The following is a 15,817-nucleotide window of genomic DNA, read 5'->3' on the forward strand; positions in this document are numbered from 1 at the left end:
CAAAAACATAAACAAACACATTACATACAGTAGACTGTAATCTTATAGATTACAGTACTGTATGTAAAAAATACACACACCCCTTGTCCCTAGTGGTCTGCCCAGTGTCCTACATGTACTTTTATATAATAAAAACTGTTCTTTCTGCCTGCAAACTGTAGATTGTCCATAGCAACCAAAAGTGTCTTTTTATGTCAAAAATGGTTTTAGAGAAGCTAGAAAACAGCGATAATAAATTATAATCACTTGCAGAATTGTGCGATAGCGATTTGTGGGGAAATTCGTCATAAAAAAATAAAAGTAATGACAGCGATAATTCTGCAACTGAGCAAATTTCAGTGATTTTGAGTTGATTACATTATTGAATAATTTTTATTATAATTATATTATTATGTGTTATAATTATTTATAATTATTTATTATATTATAATTTATCATTTTGTTTTTAAAAAAATGTCATACCCGGGATGCCTACAAGACTCTTGTTTGGTCAGATTTAATTGAGTTATTCCTAAGAATTACAGGCCTACAGTACAAATCACCAAATTTCATTGCAAATAATGGTACCGCTTTCAGCACCTTTTTTCTGAAAGAATCATACCACCAGGGAGGTTAAGGTCCAATCTGTCATTGAAGGCTTATGGTGTCTGTCGAATGTTCTAAGAAGATTCGACGGAGCTGCTAAACTGTACGATGCCGTAATCATACATTTCCAGACAAATGTTCCGCCTACAAGCTATAGAAGAATTCTAATGTTGTATGATTAGTAATAATTATATTTATAAATTATTATTACTAGTCAACTAACATTCAAATTCTTCTATAGCCTATGGGCCGAGCATTTGACCGAAAATTTATGATTGCAACGTCGTACAGTTTAACTGCTCCCTCTAATCTTCTTAGAACTTTCGACAGACACCTTAAGCCTTCAATGACAGATTGAACGTTTGTATGTTTTTCGCTGCTTCGTCGAATCTTCATCGTTCATGTCGAATGGTCTACCCCAACACTGTCTCTATAATGTCGAATCTTTTCTCTATGTAGCATAATCTTGGACTAATAGAGTTAAGGTTAGGCACATTCGACCACAGGTTCGATAGACACAGATTTCTATTGTCAGCGTCATGTCGAATCTCCTATCTATATCGAACGGTTGTAGCAACGGAAACGATCTTTCGGATTTTGGATTCTGCGTGTTCGTTTTCGTTTGTTAAAACGATAACGAAAATACACAAAATTCAGGCGAAAATGCATTTGGACGAAAACCAATGCACATGTCTAATAGGGAATGTGGTGAAACAAATGTAAATTCACTTTGAAAAGAATACCCAAATATAGGCAAGGGAAATTTTAAAAATGAATTATCTGCTTGCACACAATTGGGTGAGTGACATTAGTGCAACTCATTCACTAAGAATTTTTTTCCTTGCAAATGTAACTTTCACTTTGCTAATCATCTAATAATGTGCGAGCAAAAATGAATATCCCTTAACTTTTATTGCACATGATTGGGTATTCATTTCAAAATGAAATTTCACTGTTTTCTCCTCATTCACTAAGGTAAGTAAAAATTCACTTTGAAAGTGAAAGCACACTACTCATTAAGGGGCATTTTTTTTTTAAATAACTCTATCTGTGAACAAAAACATGATTGTTTATGTGGTCCTTGTGACATTAACAGTCATACTCATGTAAAATAATTTAAAATAGGACCTTTATATGGCAAATCAATCTTTTCATCAAGTTCAAAAAGGTATGAATAGAAACAAAAACTCTAAACTCTGGAAATCACATTGTTTTCAATGGTGCCCATTTACATCAATGCAACTCAGCAACGTGCGATATTGGAAAAGGTTCCTGAATACTTTGATGTGATTCCAGCATGATTTTGGCCCCATAGAGTGCCAACCCCATCCACGTTGCATCCAAGTTGTACTCCATAATCGCACTGAAAATCTAAACACAGCAATGTGAACCTAACCTTACAGAAGAGCAACAGATCACATAAGAGAAAGAAAATTCTGTCTCTGCAACATTGTATAAATTCTATAAAGCAGTTTAGTGTCTACAGTAGCTGATTTGTTACACTGTCATTGGTGAGCACAGAAATCTCTATACACTTGGCTACAGTACAGAGGTCTCCCTCATTTCTGTTTCAGGTCAAATGTTCTTGTTAGGCTATTTTCTCTGTTGGTCAAATGTTCTTTAACTGCTTGCCGACCAGCCGCCGCAGTTCTACGGTGGCAGGTCGGCTCTGCTGGGCGAGAGCACGTAGCTATACGTCACCTCGCCCAGCAGCCAATAGGGGCGCGCGCGCCGCCCGCTCGCCCCTGACTCCCATGCATGTGCCCGGCGGCGATCGCTACAGAGCGAGGATCGGGAGCTGTGTGTGTAAACACACAGCTCCCGGTCCTGTCAGGGAGAGAAATGCTGATTTTCTGTTCATACAATGTATGAACAGAAGATCAGTCATTTCCCCATGTCAGTCCACCCCCTCTACAGTTAGAACACACCCAGGGAACATACTTAACCCCTTCCCCGCCCCCTAGTGTTAACCCCTTCACTGCCAGTGGCATTTTTATAGTAATCCAATGCATTTTTATAGCACTGATCGCTATAAAAATGCCAATGGTCCCAAAAATGTGTCAAAAGTGTCCGAAGTGTCCGCCATAATGTCGCAGTACCGAAAAAAAATCGCTGATCACCGCCATTACTAGTAAAAAAAAAATATTAATAAAAAAGCCATAAAAATACCCCCTATTTTGTAAACGCTATAACTTTTGCGCAAACCAATCAATAAACGCTTATTGCAATTTTCTTTTACAAAAAATATGTAGAAGAATACGTATCGGCCTAAACTGTGGAAAAAATTTTTTTATATATATTTTTGGGAGATATTTATTATAGCAAAAAGTAAAAAATATTGAATTTTTTTAAAAATTGTCGCTCTATTTTTGTTTATAGCGCAACAACTAAAAACCACAGAGGTGATCAAATACCACCAAAAGAAAGCTCTATTTGTGGGGGAAAAAGGACGCCAATTTTGTTTGGGAGCCACGTCGCACGACCGTGCAATTGTCAGTTAAAGCGACGCAGTGCCGAATTGCAAAAAGTGCTCTGGTCTTTGACCAGCAATATGGTCCGAGGGTTAAGTGGTTAATTCTCCTGGCAGAAAAAAATGAAAGTGAGCCTAAACACACACTTTAATTTACATTATCCCTTCTCTTTCTGTATGTGGATGATGGCACTGTAATTATTTTAATAATAATAATAATAAAAAAAATCCAATACAACTGTCACATGACCCAGCTCTTTCCTAGCCTGTCTGCAGGGAAACAGTGGCAGGAGGGGCTTCTAGTCTTCTGTTATTGGTCACATAATTGATATCAATACATTTTTAAATTGTCGTACAAGTTAGCAATAACAGGGTGTGGGTAGATTTCTGAAAGTCACAGACAATGTCATGCCCCTCCAGCCTACAGTTGTGCTCATAAGTTTACATACCCTGGCAGAATTTATGATTTCTTGGCCATTTTTCAGAGAATATGAATGATAACGCAAAAACGTTTTTTTCACTCATGGGTGTCCGTTTAATATACTGAGAAGTTTTCTCCCAGTTCAGTTCTCGGCAGTTCTCAGAGGAAAATCATCTCCTCTGCAGCCGGTTTAATAAACTGAGAACTTCAGTTCTCAGAGGGAGAACAGAGGAGAAGTGTTTCCTCTGAAAACGGCCGAGATCAGTGTAAAAGTGTGTGGGCTGCCTCTAATCTCATGAGATATTGTGAGATTACGGTGCAACCGAGTTCAAAAAGTGAAACTAAAGTTTAAAAGAACATCTACCGTATTTATCGGTACAAAAAATGCCTGTCTCAGGCTCCTGCATGAGATATGTAAATCACCTGTCACTCACAGCATAGACAGGGTTTTCTCCATTTGTCTGTTTTATCTCGCTGAAAAAAAGAAAAGGGGATTGCTCAGAGTTGGATTAACTCTTTGTGGCAAGAATGGGCACAGATGATCTGAAATCCTATACTCTACTCTGTGCCAGGCAAAAAACAAAAAAACAAGTGGGTTTACATCCACTTTAAGTGTGGACAATGTGGTTTATAGTATGATGAAACAATTCCTTGCCTTGGAGTATTCAGGAAAGAACAATATGGTTTACAGTGTGGGGGATCAGTTCCTTGTCTTGGAGCATGTTAAGTTGGGGCAGTGTGTTTTACAATAATGGGTGAGGCCTCGTACACACGACCGAGTTTCTCGGCAAAAACCAGCAAGAAACTTGCTGGGAGATATTTTTTTGCCGAGGAAACCGGTCGTGTGTACATTTTCGTCGAGGAAACTGTCGAGAAACTCGACGAGCCAGAAAGAGAGCAAGTTCTCTTTTTCCTTGACGGGAATGGAGAAAATTGGCTTGTCGAGTTCCTCGACAGCCTAACAAGGAACTCGGCAAGGAAAACGATGTGTATGAGGCCTAAGAGTTCTATGAAGAAACAAATATCATTCATGGGTCATGGGATTTCCTTGTAATCATTAACGCATAACAGTTTTCTAACCACATTATTTCACATCATTGTACATCATATGTAAATATAAGAAATATCTCCACCTTATTATAGCATCATACTTGGGATGCCCATCATGCATTCTGAAGCTAATACAAGAAGTATATGTATCTTCCATTTACTGGGACTGATGTTTAAACTGGCATTGGCCTTTGACTGATAAAAGACATTCTGTCTGTTTAAATTTATGTCATAAAATGAATTACTAGTACATATTAATTTGATATATATATATATATAAATAATAATAAAAGGCTATTCACATCAGTCATTCTCTGCATAATCCTTTTAATTACTAGAAAATAGACATTTCCTTACTGCTTTAGTCAATTCTGTATTGAATATTGATATGTTTCTTGGAAAGATGAATAAAAAGGAAAAAAATGAAAACTTGCGTCAGTCTTCCTTGGAAAATATTAGCCATCGATTATCTTTTTATATTTTAAATCATATGGTAAGAATTTACTTTAATATGGCTGAAAGAGGTGAATTTTCCTGGATGCACTGTGTTTGTATTTGTGGAACTACCTTCATGTTTCCAGTTACTTTAATATAATCCACACTAACACTAGTTTTTCCTACAGACAGAACTCTTCCAAGTGAAAACACGAACACGAAACTGGAAGATTTGGCATTGCAAATTAGTCAGCACCAAAGAGAGCAAAAAGAGAATCAACAGGTGAGAGCTAGAAAAAAAATTCCTAGCACTGTATGGATATATACAACTGGGAAAAAAGTGCAATACAAATCGTTTATTTTTAAGGCAGCATTATGCACAAATACTTTTACAGCATAAATGTTAGTGGAGAAAAGGGCTTGATTTACTAAAGGTAAATAAGGTAAATAGACTGTTCACTGTGCAAGGGAATTTTCACTTTACAAGGACATTTTCTTTATCTTAGTCAATGATGCAAAGCTCTACTGACATCCATCAATTAACTATGTGCAAGCAAAAAGAATAATTTTTTGTTTTGTTTGCATGTGCTCCTCACCAGAGCCACATAAACAGATAGATTTCAGTTTACAGCTGGGTCTTTAGTTCTAATAGAAATGGTCTGATTGGGATCTTAGTCCTTTAATATTAAATACCAAAAAGAAAAGGGGTGTTCAAACATGCTCCGCCAATGCACTGGGCTCTCCTTCTCGCTGCCATCCTAAACCCTTAACGACTGAGTAACACATACATATGTGGCATCCATGGTGTGGGCTTTGAATCAGTGCACTGCATATGTTTGTGTTTGTGTTGGGAGCATGCTCGATCGCACACTCCCAGCACAGAGACCAGGCTGTCAATGACAGCTCTGGGTCTCTAATAACAATCAGGACCCAGAGCAACCGGATCCTGATTACATGATCGCTGTTATAGCCTCTGATTGGCTATCACAGTGATCATTCAATCTGTAGCCCTTTCCTGTGTTGTTTTTCCTCTGTGAGGCCTCATACACACAACCGTTTTCCTCGACAGAATCCATCAAGAAACTTGGTGGCAGAGCTTTTTTGCCGAGGAAAATGTTTTTCGTCGAGAAAACTGTCGTGGATCTCGACGAACAAAAAAGAGAACAAGTTCTCTTTTTCCTCGTCTGGAGTCTCAATTTCCTTGTCGTGTTTTTCGTCGGGCTGGTTTACGATGAGAAACACGTTCGTGTGTATGCTAAGAAACCCGCGCATGCTCAGAATAAAGTATAAGACGGGAACGCACCTTCGGTAAAAGTAGCGTTCGAAATGGAGATAGCACATTCGTCACTCTGTTACAGACTGAAAAGCGCGAATCGTCTCTTACCAAACTTTTACTTAACACGCAGTAACATGAGATTAGCAAAAGCAGCCCCAAGGGTGGCGCCAATGGAATCGAACTTCCCCTTTATAGTGCCGTCTAACGTGTTGAACGTCACCGCGTTTGAGAACGACAAGATTTTGTCTTGACAGTGTGTATACAAAGAAAGCTTTACAAGATTCTGCGTGTGATGGGCACAGTGGCTGCGTGTGATGGGCACAGTGGCTGCGTGTGATGGGCACAGTGGAAACAATTGATGGCACAGTGGCTGCGTGTGTTGGCACAGTGGCTGCGTGTGATGGCACAGTGACTGCGTTTGATGGGCACAGTGGCTGCGTGTGATTGGCACAGTGGCAACAATTGATGGCACAGTGGCTGCGTTTGGTGGCACAGTGAGGCTGCAATAAATGGTGTGTTTTGTTTTTTCAGAGAAGGCAAGCGTCGCTCAAAATAACACAAAAACATTTTTTTAAACTACCATTTTTTATTTAAAAAAATGATGGTCACCTCAGTGCGCCTTTTTTTTTTTACTATTGTTTCTTGTCCCTACTACAGGCACAAAGAACAAATCACACAGACCTTATTGCATTATTCTCTTCTGAGAAATATGGAACAATGAGTGGCTTTCTGAAAATACTTTTAACATTTATTACCGCAAACTAGATACCAGAAATCTGTTCTGCAGTGGCCATGCTTTAACAGGTTATACAGCTACTCAGCTAGTTTGAGGTTTAATATTTTCTTTTTGTACTTCTTGTTAAATAGGAAATACAGCAGCTTCTTAAGGAGCTAACAGAACTGAATTCCCATCAAGGAAGAAATACATTGAAAGAGGAAGAAAACGACCTGACAAAACAGAAAATTGATCTTCTCGAGCAGCTGAAAACTCTGATACCCATTAGTAGCACAAAACAAGAAATGGATGGTAAGTGTACATTTCCATGTCAGCCGCCTTTTCTACAAATGCTAAAAGCCGCCATAGATTTTTTATTTTTTTGGTTGAGTGAGAAAGTAGATCTTATGTAAGAAGTCAATAGGCCTGCATTACCTATGTTACATGCGTATTCAATAAATCAGTGCATATACCGATAAGTACCTGGTTTCTAGTTACACCAGAGATGGATTATGGATGCTGTATCATCTTTACCTTCCTAAATAAACCCTGTTATGTTCTTCAGGTTACTGACACAAGCACATGGCAGGTAATAGTTTTTTCTGCAGTTTGAAGGTATGCACAGTTAAAAAAAATTAAAATAAGGTATAATAAAGCATAAGAACAAAAGTACATTTTTCTCACGTACAGAGGAATGTTTACGATCCTGCCAGAAGGCCAGGGTGCTTGTAACTTCCTGTGCATGGGAATTAAATCTCAAACTGTGGTACCAATCTTCCCAGTTTTCCTTTGTAAACCAAACAGCACCTCCCTCCTATGCTATGGAGTAACATAGACAAGTGATAGAAAAAAAAAGACCAAGTGGTCCATCAAGTCTGTCCCTTATTGATTTTTTTTTTAACCTTTTTTTGTCTGATTATATAGCTGTGATTTTCCCAAGCAGGTTTACGTTCACTTACTGTTGACTGTCTCACTACTTCTTAAAGTGGACCTTCAGTCATTTTTTTCAACTTTCCATCTATTACATCTTCTGCCCTTGTTGTTTTAACTTTGGATAGTAATTATTATTTTTTTATGACAGTTAATACCTTATACAGCCCACTTCCTGTTTCTTTTCTGGTCATTAGCCTAGGCTTATGACATCATGCACAACTCTCTTATGACATCATTGCCAGGAAGGGAGAAGGGTGAGTCATAATAGGGCCAATGATGGCTGCAGAGCTGGAGGTGTGCCTCTGTGTGTCTGTGTAAATCCAGGAAGTGAACAGCCAGCAGCTTCAGCTGCCCACAGTTAGAATAGTTGCAGCCAGACTCAGTGGAGGGAGATTCCTGCAGAATATTTGGCAAGTACAGAATCACAGTATAAATAAAATAATATGCAAAGTGGTTGGAGGGAAGCTTCAGAATGGCAAAGATGTTTTTATTACAAATTAGGTGAGCAGACTGCAGTTCCTCTTTAACGTTCATTCTGCTGGCTTAAGGTCATGTCCCTATGTTCTTGATCTTAGTATCATACTGGCAATACTACCATCCTGAACCTTATTCACACCCTAATATATTTAAAAGGCTTCAGTCGTGTTTTCTTTTCCCTTCTTTCCTCAAAACTGAGAATATATAATATGTCTTTTTAGTCTCTCCTGATGTGTTTATGCCCTCAGACCATTTTTGTTGCCTTTCTCTGGACTTGTTCTATGCCATGAATATTTTTTTGTAAAATTAAAAGGACAAAAAAAATGAAAAAAAGGAGCTAATACAGCCATCATATCTAAGAACTGGAACTGGTAGGCTGCTTTGTATTAAATGTTTGGTTTTGGTTCTTAATAAACATTAGGGTACAAAAGATGTGAGTATCCCAACCATTTCTATATAAAAGGCTAACTTTTGAACGTTCTAGGTAACACAGTACAGATTTTCAAGTTGTGGGAAATCTTTATTCAAATAAACAAACTATTATACTGTACTTGACAGTATATATTGCTAATGTATGCTTTTGTTTGTCTGTTCTGCATAACAGCATATATTTGACACTTAGGGCTAGATTCACATAGATCAGCGGATCTTTAGATCCGCGTGATCTATGTGATTTAAGATCCGCTGCCGCAAGTTTGAGAGGCAAGTGACTAATTCACTAAACACTTACCTCCAAACTTGCGGCGGCGGATCGTAAATCCCCCGGCGGAATTCAAATTCCGCGGCTAGGGGGAGTGTACTATTTAAATCAGGCGCGTCCCCGCGCCGATTTAAATGAGCATGCGCGGGGGCGTGGCCGGGATGTAGAGAGAGACGGACGTGTTCAGCCTGTGCTCCTGCCATCCGTTCTCTCCATCCGACTGAATCCTTGCTTATACAGCGCCATTCTGCTCAGCAAGCACCTTCATCCTGCCCGGGGGACTGCCCCGGTCCTCCGGATGCCTGGGAAGCGCAATTCGGCCAAGAAGGCGAACGGCTATTCGGCCCGGATCCAGCCGCCGACCACACGTGCGGCGGCCATCTTGCCATTCCTGTCATCTTCCCCGGCCTCGGTGGCGGTACAGACGGAGTCCTGGATGGCGGACCTGGAGGCCCTAGACTTGGAGGGCTCGTCGGTGGGGATGAAGGAGCCGCCGGAGCTGCTGGGGGGCCAGTCTCCCGCCGCAATCCTGGCGGCCATCGCTGACAGTAAGTCCTCTGTGGAGGGGAAGATTGACACTCTCGCTATAGAGTGTGGGCTCATTAGGCAAGATATGGACAAGTTCCGGGGCCGCCTGTCTGAAGCGGAACATCGCATATCTGCGGCGGAGGACATAGCGGCTTCTACCACCCATATTGTGGGGGAGTTGCAGCAGCAGGTTAAGGTCCTAATGGCCCGTTCTGACGATGCCGAAAATCGCCTCCGTCGCAATAATGTGCGGGTGGTCGGGCTCCCGGAGGGGGCTGAGGGTGCCAACCCGGTGCTGTTTGCAGAGGCCTTCTTTAAGGAACTCCTGGGCCTGCAGAATTTGTCCCCTGTCTATGTGGTGGAGCGGGCGCACAGGGTGCCCACGGGGAGGAGACCGGCAGGTGCGTGGCCGCGGGCCTTCCTTGTCCGCCTGCTGAACTTCAGGGACAGGGATTTGATCCTGGCTGAGGCTCGTAGGCACCCGGAGCTGAAACATGACAATGCTGTGATCCATCTCTATCCCGATTTTTCTCCGGATCTGCAGAAGAAAAGGCGCTCCTTTACAGACATCCGTCACCGATTGAGGGAGAAGGGCTTGGTATACAGCATGCTCTACCCTAGCCGTCTGAAGGTGATCCATCGTGGGTCGGCAAAATTCTTTAACTCTCCGACAGAGTCGGTGGACTGGCTGGATTCGCTGGCCTAGGGTTCCGACCAGTTCAATAGCTTCATGGTGGCGGTGCCGATGGCCTGAAGGTGAGCGATACTCACCTGCCTAAGATGTCGTTGCTGGGAGCAGTGGTTCCTCGTTGCTGTGATCCTCTTCTTCATCCCTCCTACCTCCTAAAGTGGGCTCTCGTGGAAGAATACATGCTACAGGGGACTGTAAGATCAGTTATCCGTTCTTGACAGGAGCAACAGGTACTGAGTTACACAGGTTGGGATATTTGAGTGCCTCTCTGGACTCCCTTTCCCCCCTCCTTGTGTGTGGATGAACTCTACAGATACTCCACTTCTGTCCACTATGTTTTTGGGTTTTAAGTTTCTCCAGCGGTGGTTCCGTTTTTTAATTTGGTTCGCCTGGAGCAAACAGGGAGTTGGGACTCTTTGGTTGTCACTCCTTTTGCTTTTTTCTCGATTTTTTTTAATTTTTTGGTATGGTTTTTTACCCCCCTTTTTTTTTCTTTTACTCGGGACAGTAACATTTTGTTCCCCCCCTCTCGATGCATATACGTTCTGCTTTCTGTACGCAAGTGCAGAGGACTATTTTCTGCCCTATGTGCTATGTGCTCATCGAATGCTGTATGGCGTTGCAGTGTGGCTCTCTGTGTCCAGTCTCCTCCCTCCTGGTCGCCCGGTTTTACAGACTCCTCCTGCCTTTCGATTGCTCCCCGCCCGTATTAATGGATGACATTAAAGTTGTCTCGTGGAATGTCCGCGGTCTGAATTCTAAATGAGCATGCGCCGTCCGCGAAATTTCCCGGCGTGCATTGCTCCCACTGACGTCGCTAGGACGTCAGTGGTTTCGGCGTGAGCGTAACTTGCGGCGCGCGGGTTTCTGAATCAGCGTACGCAAACGACGTAAAAAAAAAACAAAAATTGACGCGGGAACGACGGCTATACTTAACATTGGCTGCGCCTCATAGAAGCAGGGGTAAGTATATGCCGGGAAAACCGCTATGGAAACGTCGTAACAACACTGCATCGGGTCCTCGTACGTTCGTGAATTGCCGTATCTCGCTGATTTACATATTTCTCAGTGTAAATCAGCGAGAACGCCCCCCCGCGGCCATTTTTAAAATGCAGTTAAGATCCGACGGTGTGACACAGTTACACCTGTCGGATCTTAGGCATATCTATGCGTAACTGATTCTATAAATCAGTCGCATAGATATGACGGGCCTAAGTCAGAGATACAATGGCGTATCAGCCCTTAGTTTTTGTTATAAATTAAAAAAGAAAAAAGAATTTGCTAAGAACAAAAGGAATAGATAGATATAGATGGATAGATGCAAATTCTATAAATTAGCACATTAAAGCCATTTCTTTTAAACATCAACAACTAAAAATATGCTAAGTTATCCATATAGCCCTAAATGCTAATGAATGACAGTTTGAAGGGATAGAGAGGATAATGTTGTATGGGTTTAAGGATAACAATAAAAAAAAATGAAGATACATTATGCAAAACAGGAAGAATGTGCAAAATGTATTTTCGAAGGACAATCTGATTCCTGCAGAACAATTTAACTACTCTTATGCCAGTTAGATGCTTTAAGGTAGTAAAATGAGTAACTGCTGCTACACTTTCGGTTTCAATAATTCTTATTAAGTTTAACAAGTAGCTAACATGCTATAGTTCCACCCACGAGCGAGCTAGCATTGACAGTGGTAACAAAAGTTAGCTTACAAAGGTAGACAAAATGCAGCAGTATGAAAACATGAACTAAAATAACAGGAGATGTGCCTTTTCATAAAGCCATGATGGCCAAGAGGTCCTGGAGACGTTCCCTACAATAACAGGGTATCCTCTAGGCCCTCCAATATACATGCAATGGTGCAAGCCTAGCCTATACAGATCTGAGAAGAAGAGTTCGATCAGAAACCAGGAGATAGGTAGGCAGAAAGGTGACACTAAAGAAAGGGTAATGTGCACCTGACGAGTAGGGGGCCAGGGGGTAGAGTAGGAAAAGCATAAGACAGCCAACATTCAGAAACTTAGCTTGAGTGTCGTTGAGGATGCTAGACATCTGTTCATTAAGCATCAATGCAGTCATGCGATCTCTTACTCCCTGGAAGGGGACAGATGTTTTTTTTACAGGCGTGGACAATTGTTCTTTTGGCTGACAAAAATAGATAGGAAGCAAGCTTCCACTGGTAGGTGATTAGTCCCGGAATTGAGCAATGTGGTAGGGAAAACTTGGCTTTTTTGCTTTTTTTGTATGGGGAGGTGGAATAAAGTGAATAGGAGGCCAAAAAACACAGGAGCAGAAACAAATGAGTCTACAATGTCACCCCAATGGCCGTAGCCCTGGAAACAGCGGTCACTGTGGGATGGATTGGCATGGGCAATGCGGGGAGGAACACAATACCAATAGAGAAGCGTGTTATATGCCTCCTACAAGGTGGATATATTAAACAAGCATTTGACCACAGAAGACCAGACCCTACTCCAATCTGCCAAGTTTATCTCAGTTGCCAGGTCTTGCTCCCATGGAGCTACATAGGTGAGAGGGGTGGAAGAAAAACGGGTATTTAGAGAAACATAGGGTGCTGAAATGAGGCCTGGAATCCTGGAGAATGCAGGCAGGTGTGTTCAAATTAAGTTTTTTTGGAGTGGGTATGAGGAAGTTCTACCTACTGCTACACTTTCACAAGGATTTCAAGAATTCCGTCTACAATGGTAATATTTTAACAAAGTGTAGGTTTGAGAGCAACTAAATCTGGGGCGTAGATAATGAGCTGTGCTAGGCAGGGCTAGCTTTACTATCACAGGTACCTAAGCTCAAACCTTGACACTTAAAGCCATACCTCACCCTTGTGCACAGAAATGTCTTTGTCATTTTGTCTACCTTTGTTTTAACTGTTATTGCTTGGCTTTGAATATTGTGATAATGCATAGATAGTGGGGCAGATTCATCAAGGGGATACGACGGCGGATCTCCTGATCCGCCGTCGTATCTCTGAGTCCAGCCGGTCGGATCTATGCGACTGATTCATAAGATACACTTTCAGGACCCTTAGATCCGACTGGTGTTTACACCAGTCGGATCTTAGGCTGCAATCTACCTCCGGCTGCTAGGTGTCGTCGCAGTTTTTTACGCGTCGGATATGCAAATGAGGAGAACCGCTGATTCAAGACCGAACACCGCCCGTCGCTTTTTTGTTACGTCGTTTGCGTTCGGCTTTTTCCGGCGGATAGTTACCCCTGCTATATGAGGGGTAGCTAATGTTAAGTATGGCCGTCGTTCCCGCGCCGAGATTCAAATTTTTACGTCGTTTGCGTAAGTCGATCGGGAATACGGATGGCCGCAATTGACGTAGCCTCCGAAAACATTGACGTCCTAGTGACGCCATTTGGAGCATGCGCACTGGCAAATTTCGCCGGCGACGCATGCGCAGTTAAATCAGCGCGGGAACGCGCCTGATTTAAATTGTACACTCCCCCTAGCCGCGGAATTTGAATTCCGCCGGGGGGAGTTACGATCCGACGGTGCAATTTTCGAGGTAAGTGCTTGGTGAATCATGCACTAGCCTCGCAAAATTGGACCGGCGGATCGAAAATCAGATAGATTACGCGGATCTTAAGATCCGCTAATCTATCTGAATCTGGCCCACTGTGATCTCATATGAGGTAACTATATTTTAACTAATTATTGCTAAAAAATAAGAAACCAGACTCTTTGCCAGTCATGTGCCAGTCATGCTGCATAACAGTAAATCTGGCCCCATTGGCAGAGAACTTATGATAATACCATTTGTGACTAAGACAGACAACACTATGGGGTCCTAATAAAAAGAAGCGATACTGCTACTTTAAAATAGAAAAATAAAAACACCACACATAAAGCATAAAGTGGTGTTCTTCACAAATGTGCACTGAGTTCTGCTGGATTTGATAGTTCAAAGCCCACAGAGTGATATAAATATAATCGAGGGGGGGGGGAGTCAGAAAGAGAGCCATGTGACCTGTCAAAGTCACATGACTCATTCTCCTCCAGTCTTAGTCTACTCTCTGTTGTGCTAAACCCAGAGAACTCTCTAGGGCTCTGCATAATTCTCACAGTGGCCAACATTTTATACATGGGCTATAGAATGCAGAGGGTTTTCTGCATGACCCTTAAGATTATGACAGAAAGCGAATAGTAAGATTCTCTTTGCTCCTGTGCCATGCATCTAATAAGGCAACATGCAAGGGGGAAAAATGTAAGCAACTGATTGCAAAACCCCTTCTGTCCATCTGTCCATCCCCAGATAGATGAAAGCCTATTGTTTCTTTTTCATGTATTTTATCAAAGTTATTTGTGTGTGGCTTGTATGTTTTCTGTAGTTTCCTTTTATACTTTGCTTGTGATTGGACGTAGAACTGCTGGAGGACAAGAGTAGGAATAGATTTGAAAAGATATTTTCCATGATTATCAATAAATGAAATTACACAGATGAGCTAAGCTCAACAGAAGAACCACTGCTAAGAATAATTGGTTTATCTGCACTGCTAGGTTCTCCTGGCATACATTACTGCTGGTGGATAGAAGGTGCCAAACACAGCGATGGAAATGTAAACATTCTAGACTTGACCTATTTCCCTGCCTTGTGATACATGAATAAACTAAAAAAAAAAAAAAAAAAAAAAAATCTAAAATGATATGCTTTATGTATCACCTTGTGCTTTAACAGAAGCTAAATGTTTTAATGCGTTACCCCAAAAGTAATTTAGTTGTGGAGGCTAACATAATCTGTATGTTTCCTCTTTATTTCAAAGGTCTTACATTAAAGGGTGTGTATGATCAAAAAGTTAAATATTTTTTTTATTTTCACATCGTATTCTAATTATTTATAGCTTACTGCTATTATTCTGAATGATCTTGGCGTTTGTAAGCTTACTTTATGAAGATCCCCATACGTTTACTTCCTTGGACCTTGTGACACATACTCCCTATATACCCTGTGAGTAGGCACCACTGCCTCACACATTTCAAAAAGCCCATCTTCTGAACTGCAGAGGTGCTGAGAGGAGGAGTTTCAGGAGGCGGAGTCAGTACAGGAATCACTGCTTGCAGTAAGGTACCATGGGATATATAGTCTTTGGAAATCACACGTAAAGGAAGTTCTGAATACATTTGGAAAGAGGTCCAGGAGACACAGTACTCAGAATGTGAAAAGAGATTTTGCTTATATTGTCAAAGATAACTATTGTTTATATTGTTACTACAGTGCTGTTCTCATAGAATGAAAGTTTGTGTTGTGCCCATAAAATTCCTTTAGCAACAGATGTTGTAAATCAAATAATAGCACAAAGAGGATTATGGATATAGTTTTGTGTTCATGGAAATGAAACAAGCTGAGTAATCAGTGCAGCTCTTTATTTACATATCCCAATACCATTAACAGCAGAGAAAGACGTGTACAGTTCTTATTAAGAGAATGTACTTACTCTGCTTGCCACAAGTAAATCTTTACTGTAAAGATTAATATATTGCTGGCATAATAATTATTATCCACAAGAT

The 15,817-nt window shown here is 41.3% G+C and overlaps 1 protein-coding gene across 1 annotated transcript in view; it reads left to right on the forward strand.

Moving 5' to 3' along the window:
* VWA3B (von Willebrand factor A domain containing 3B) overlaps positions 1-15,817 on the forward strand; it is a 220,667-nt gene that overhangs the window by 145,351 nt on the left and 59,499 nt on the right. The window contains exons 28-29 of the mRNA XM_040336327.1: positions 5,150-5,244; positions 7,105-7,264. Coding sequence (XP_040192261.1) covers positions 5,150-5,244; positions 7,105-7,264 — 255 coding nt within the window. The remainder of the gene's footprint in view (positions 1-5,149; positions 5,245-7,104; positions 7,265-15,817) is intronic.

Source organism: Rana temporaria, chromosome 2, assembly GCF_905171775.1.
Source record: "Rana temporaria chromosome 2, aRanTem1.1, whole genome shotgun sequence".
Taxonomy (NCBI): Eukaryota; Metazoa; Chordata; class Amphibia; order Anura; family Ranidae; genus Rana; species Rana temporaria.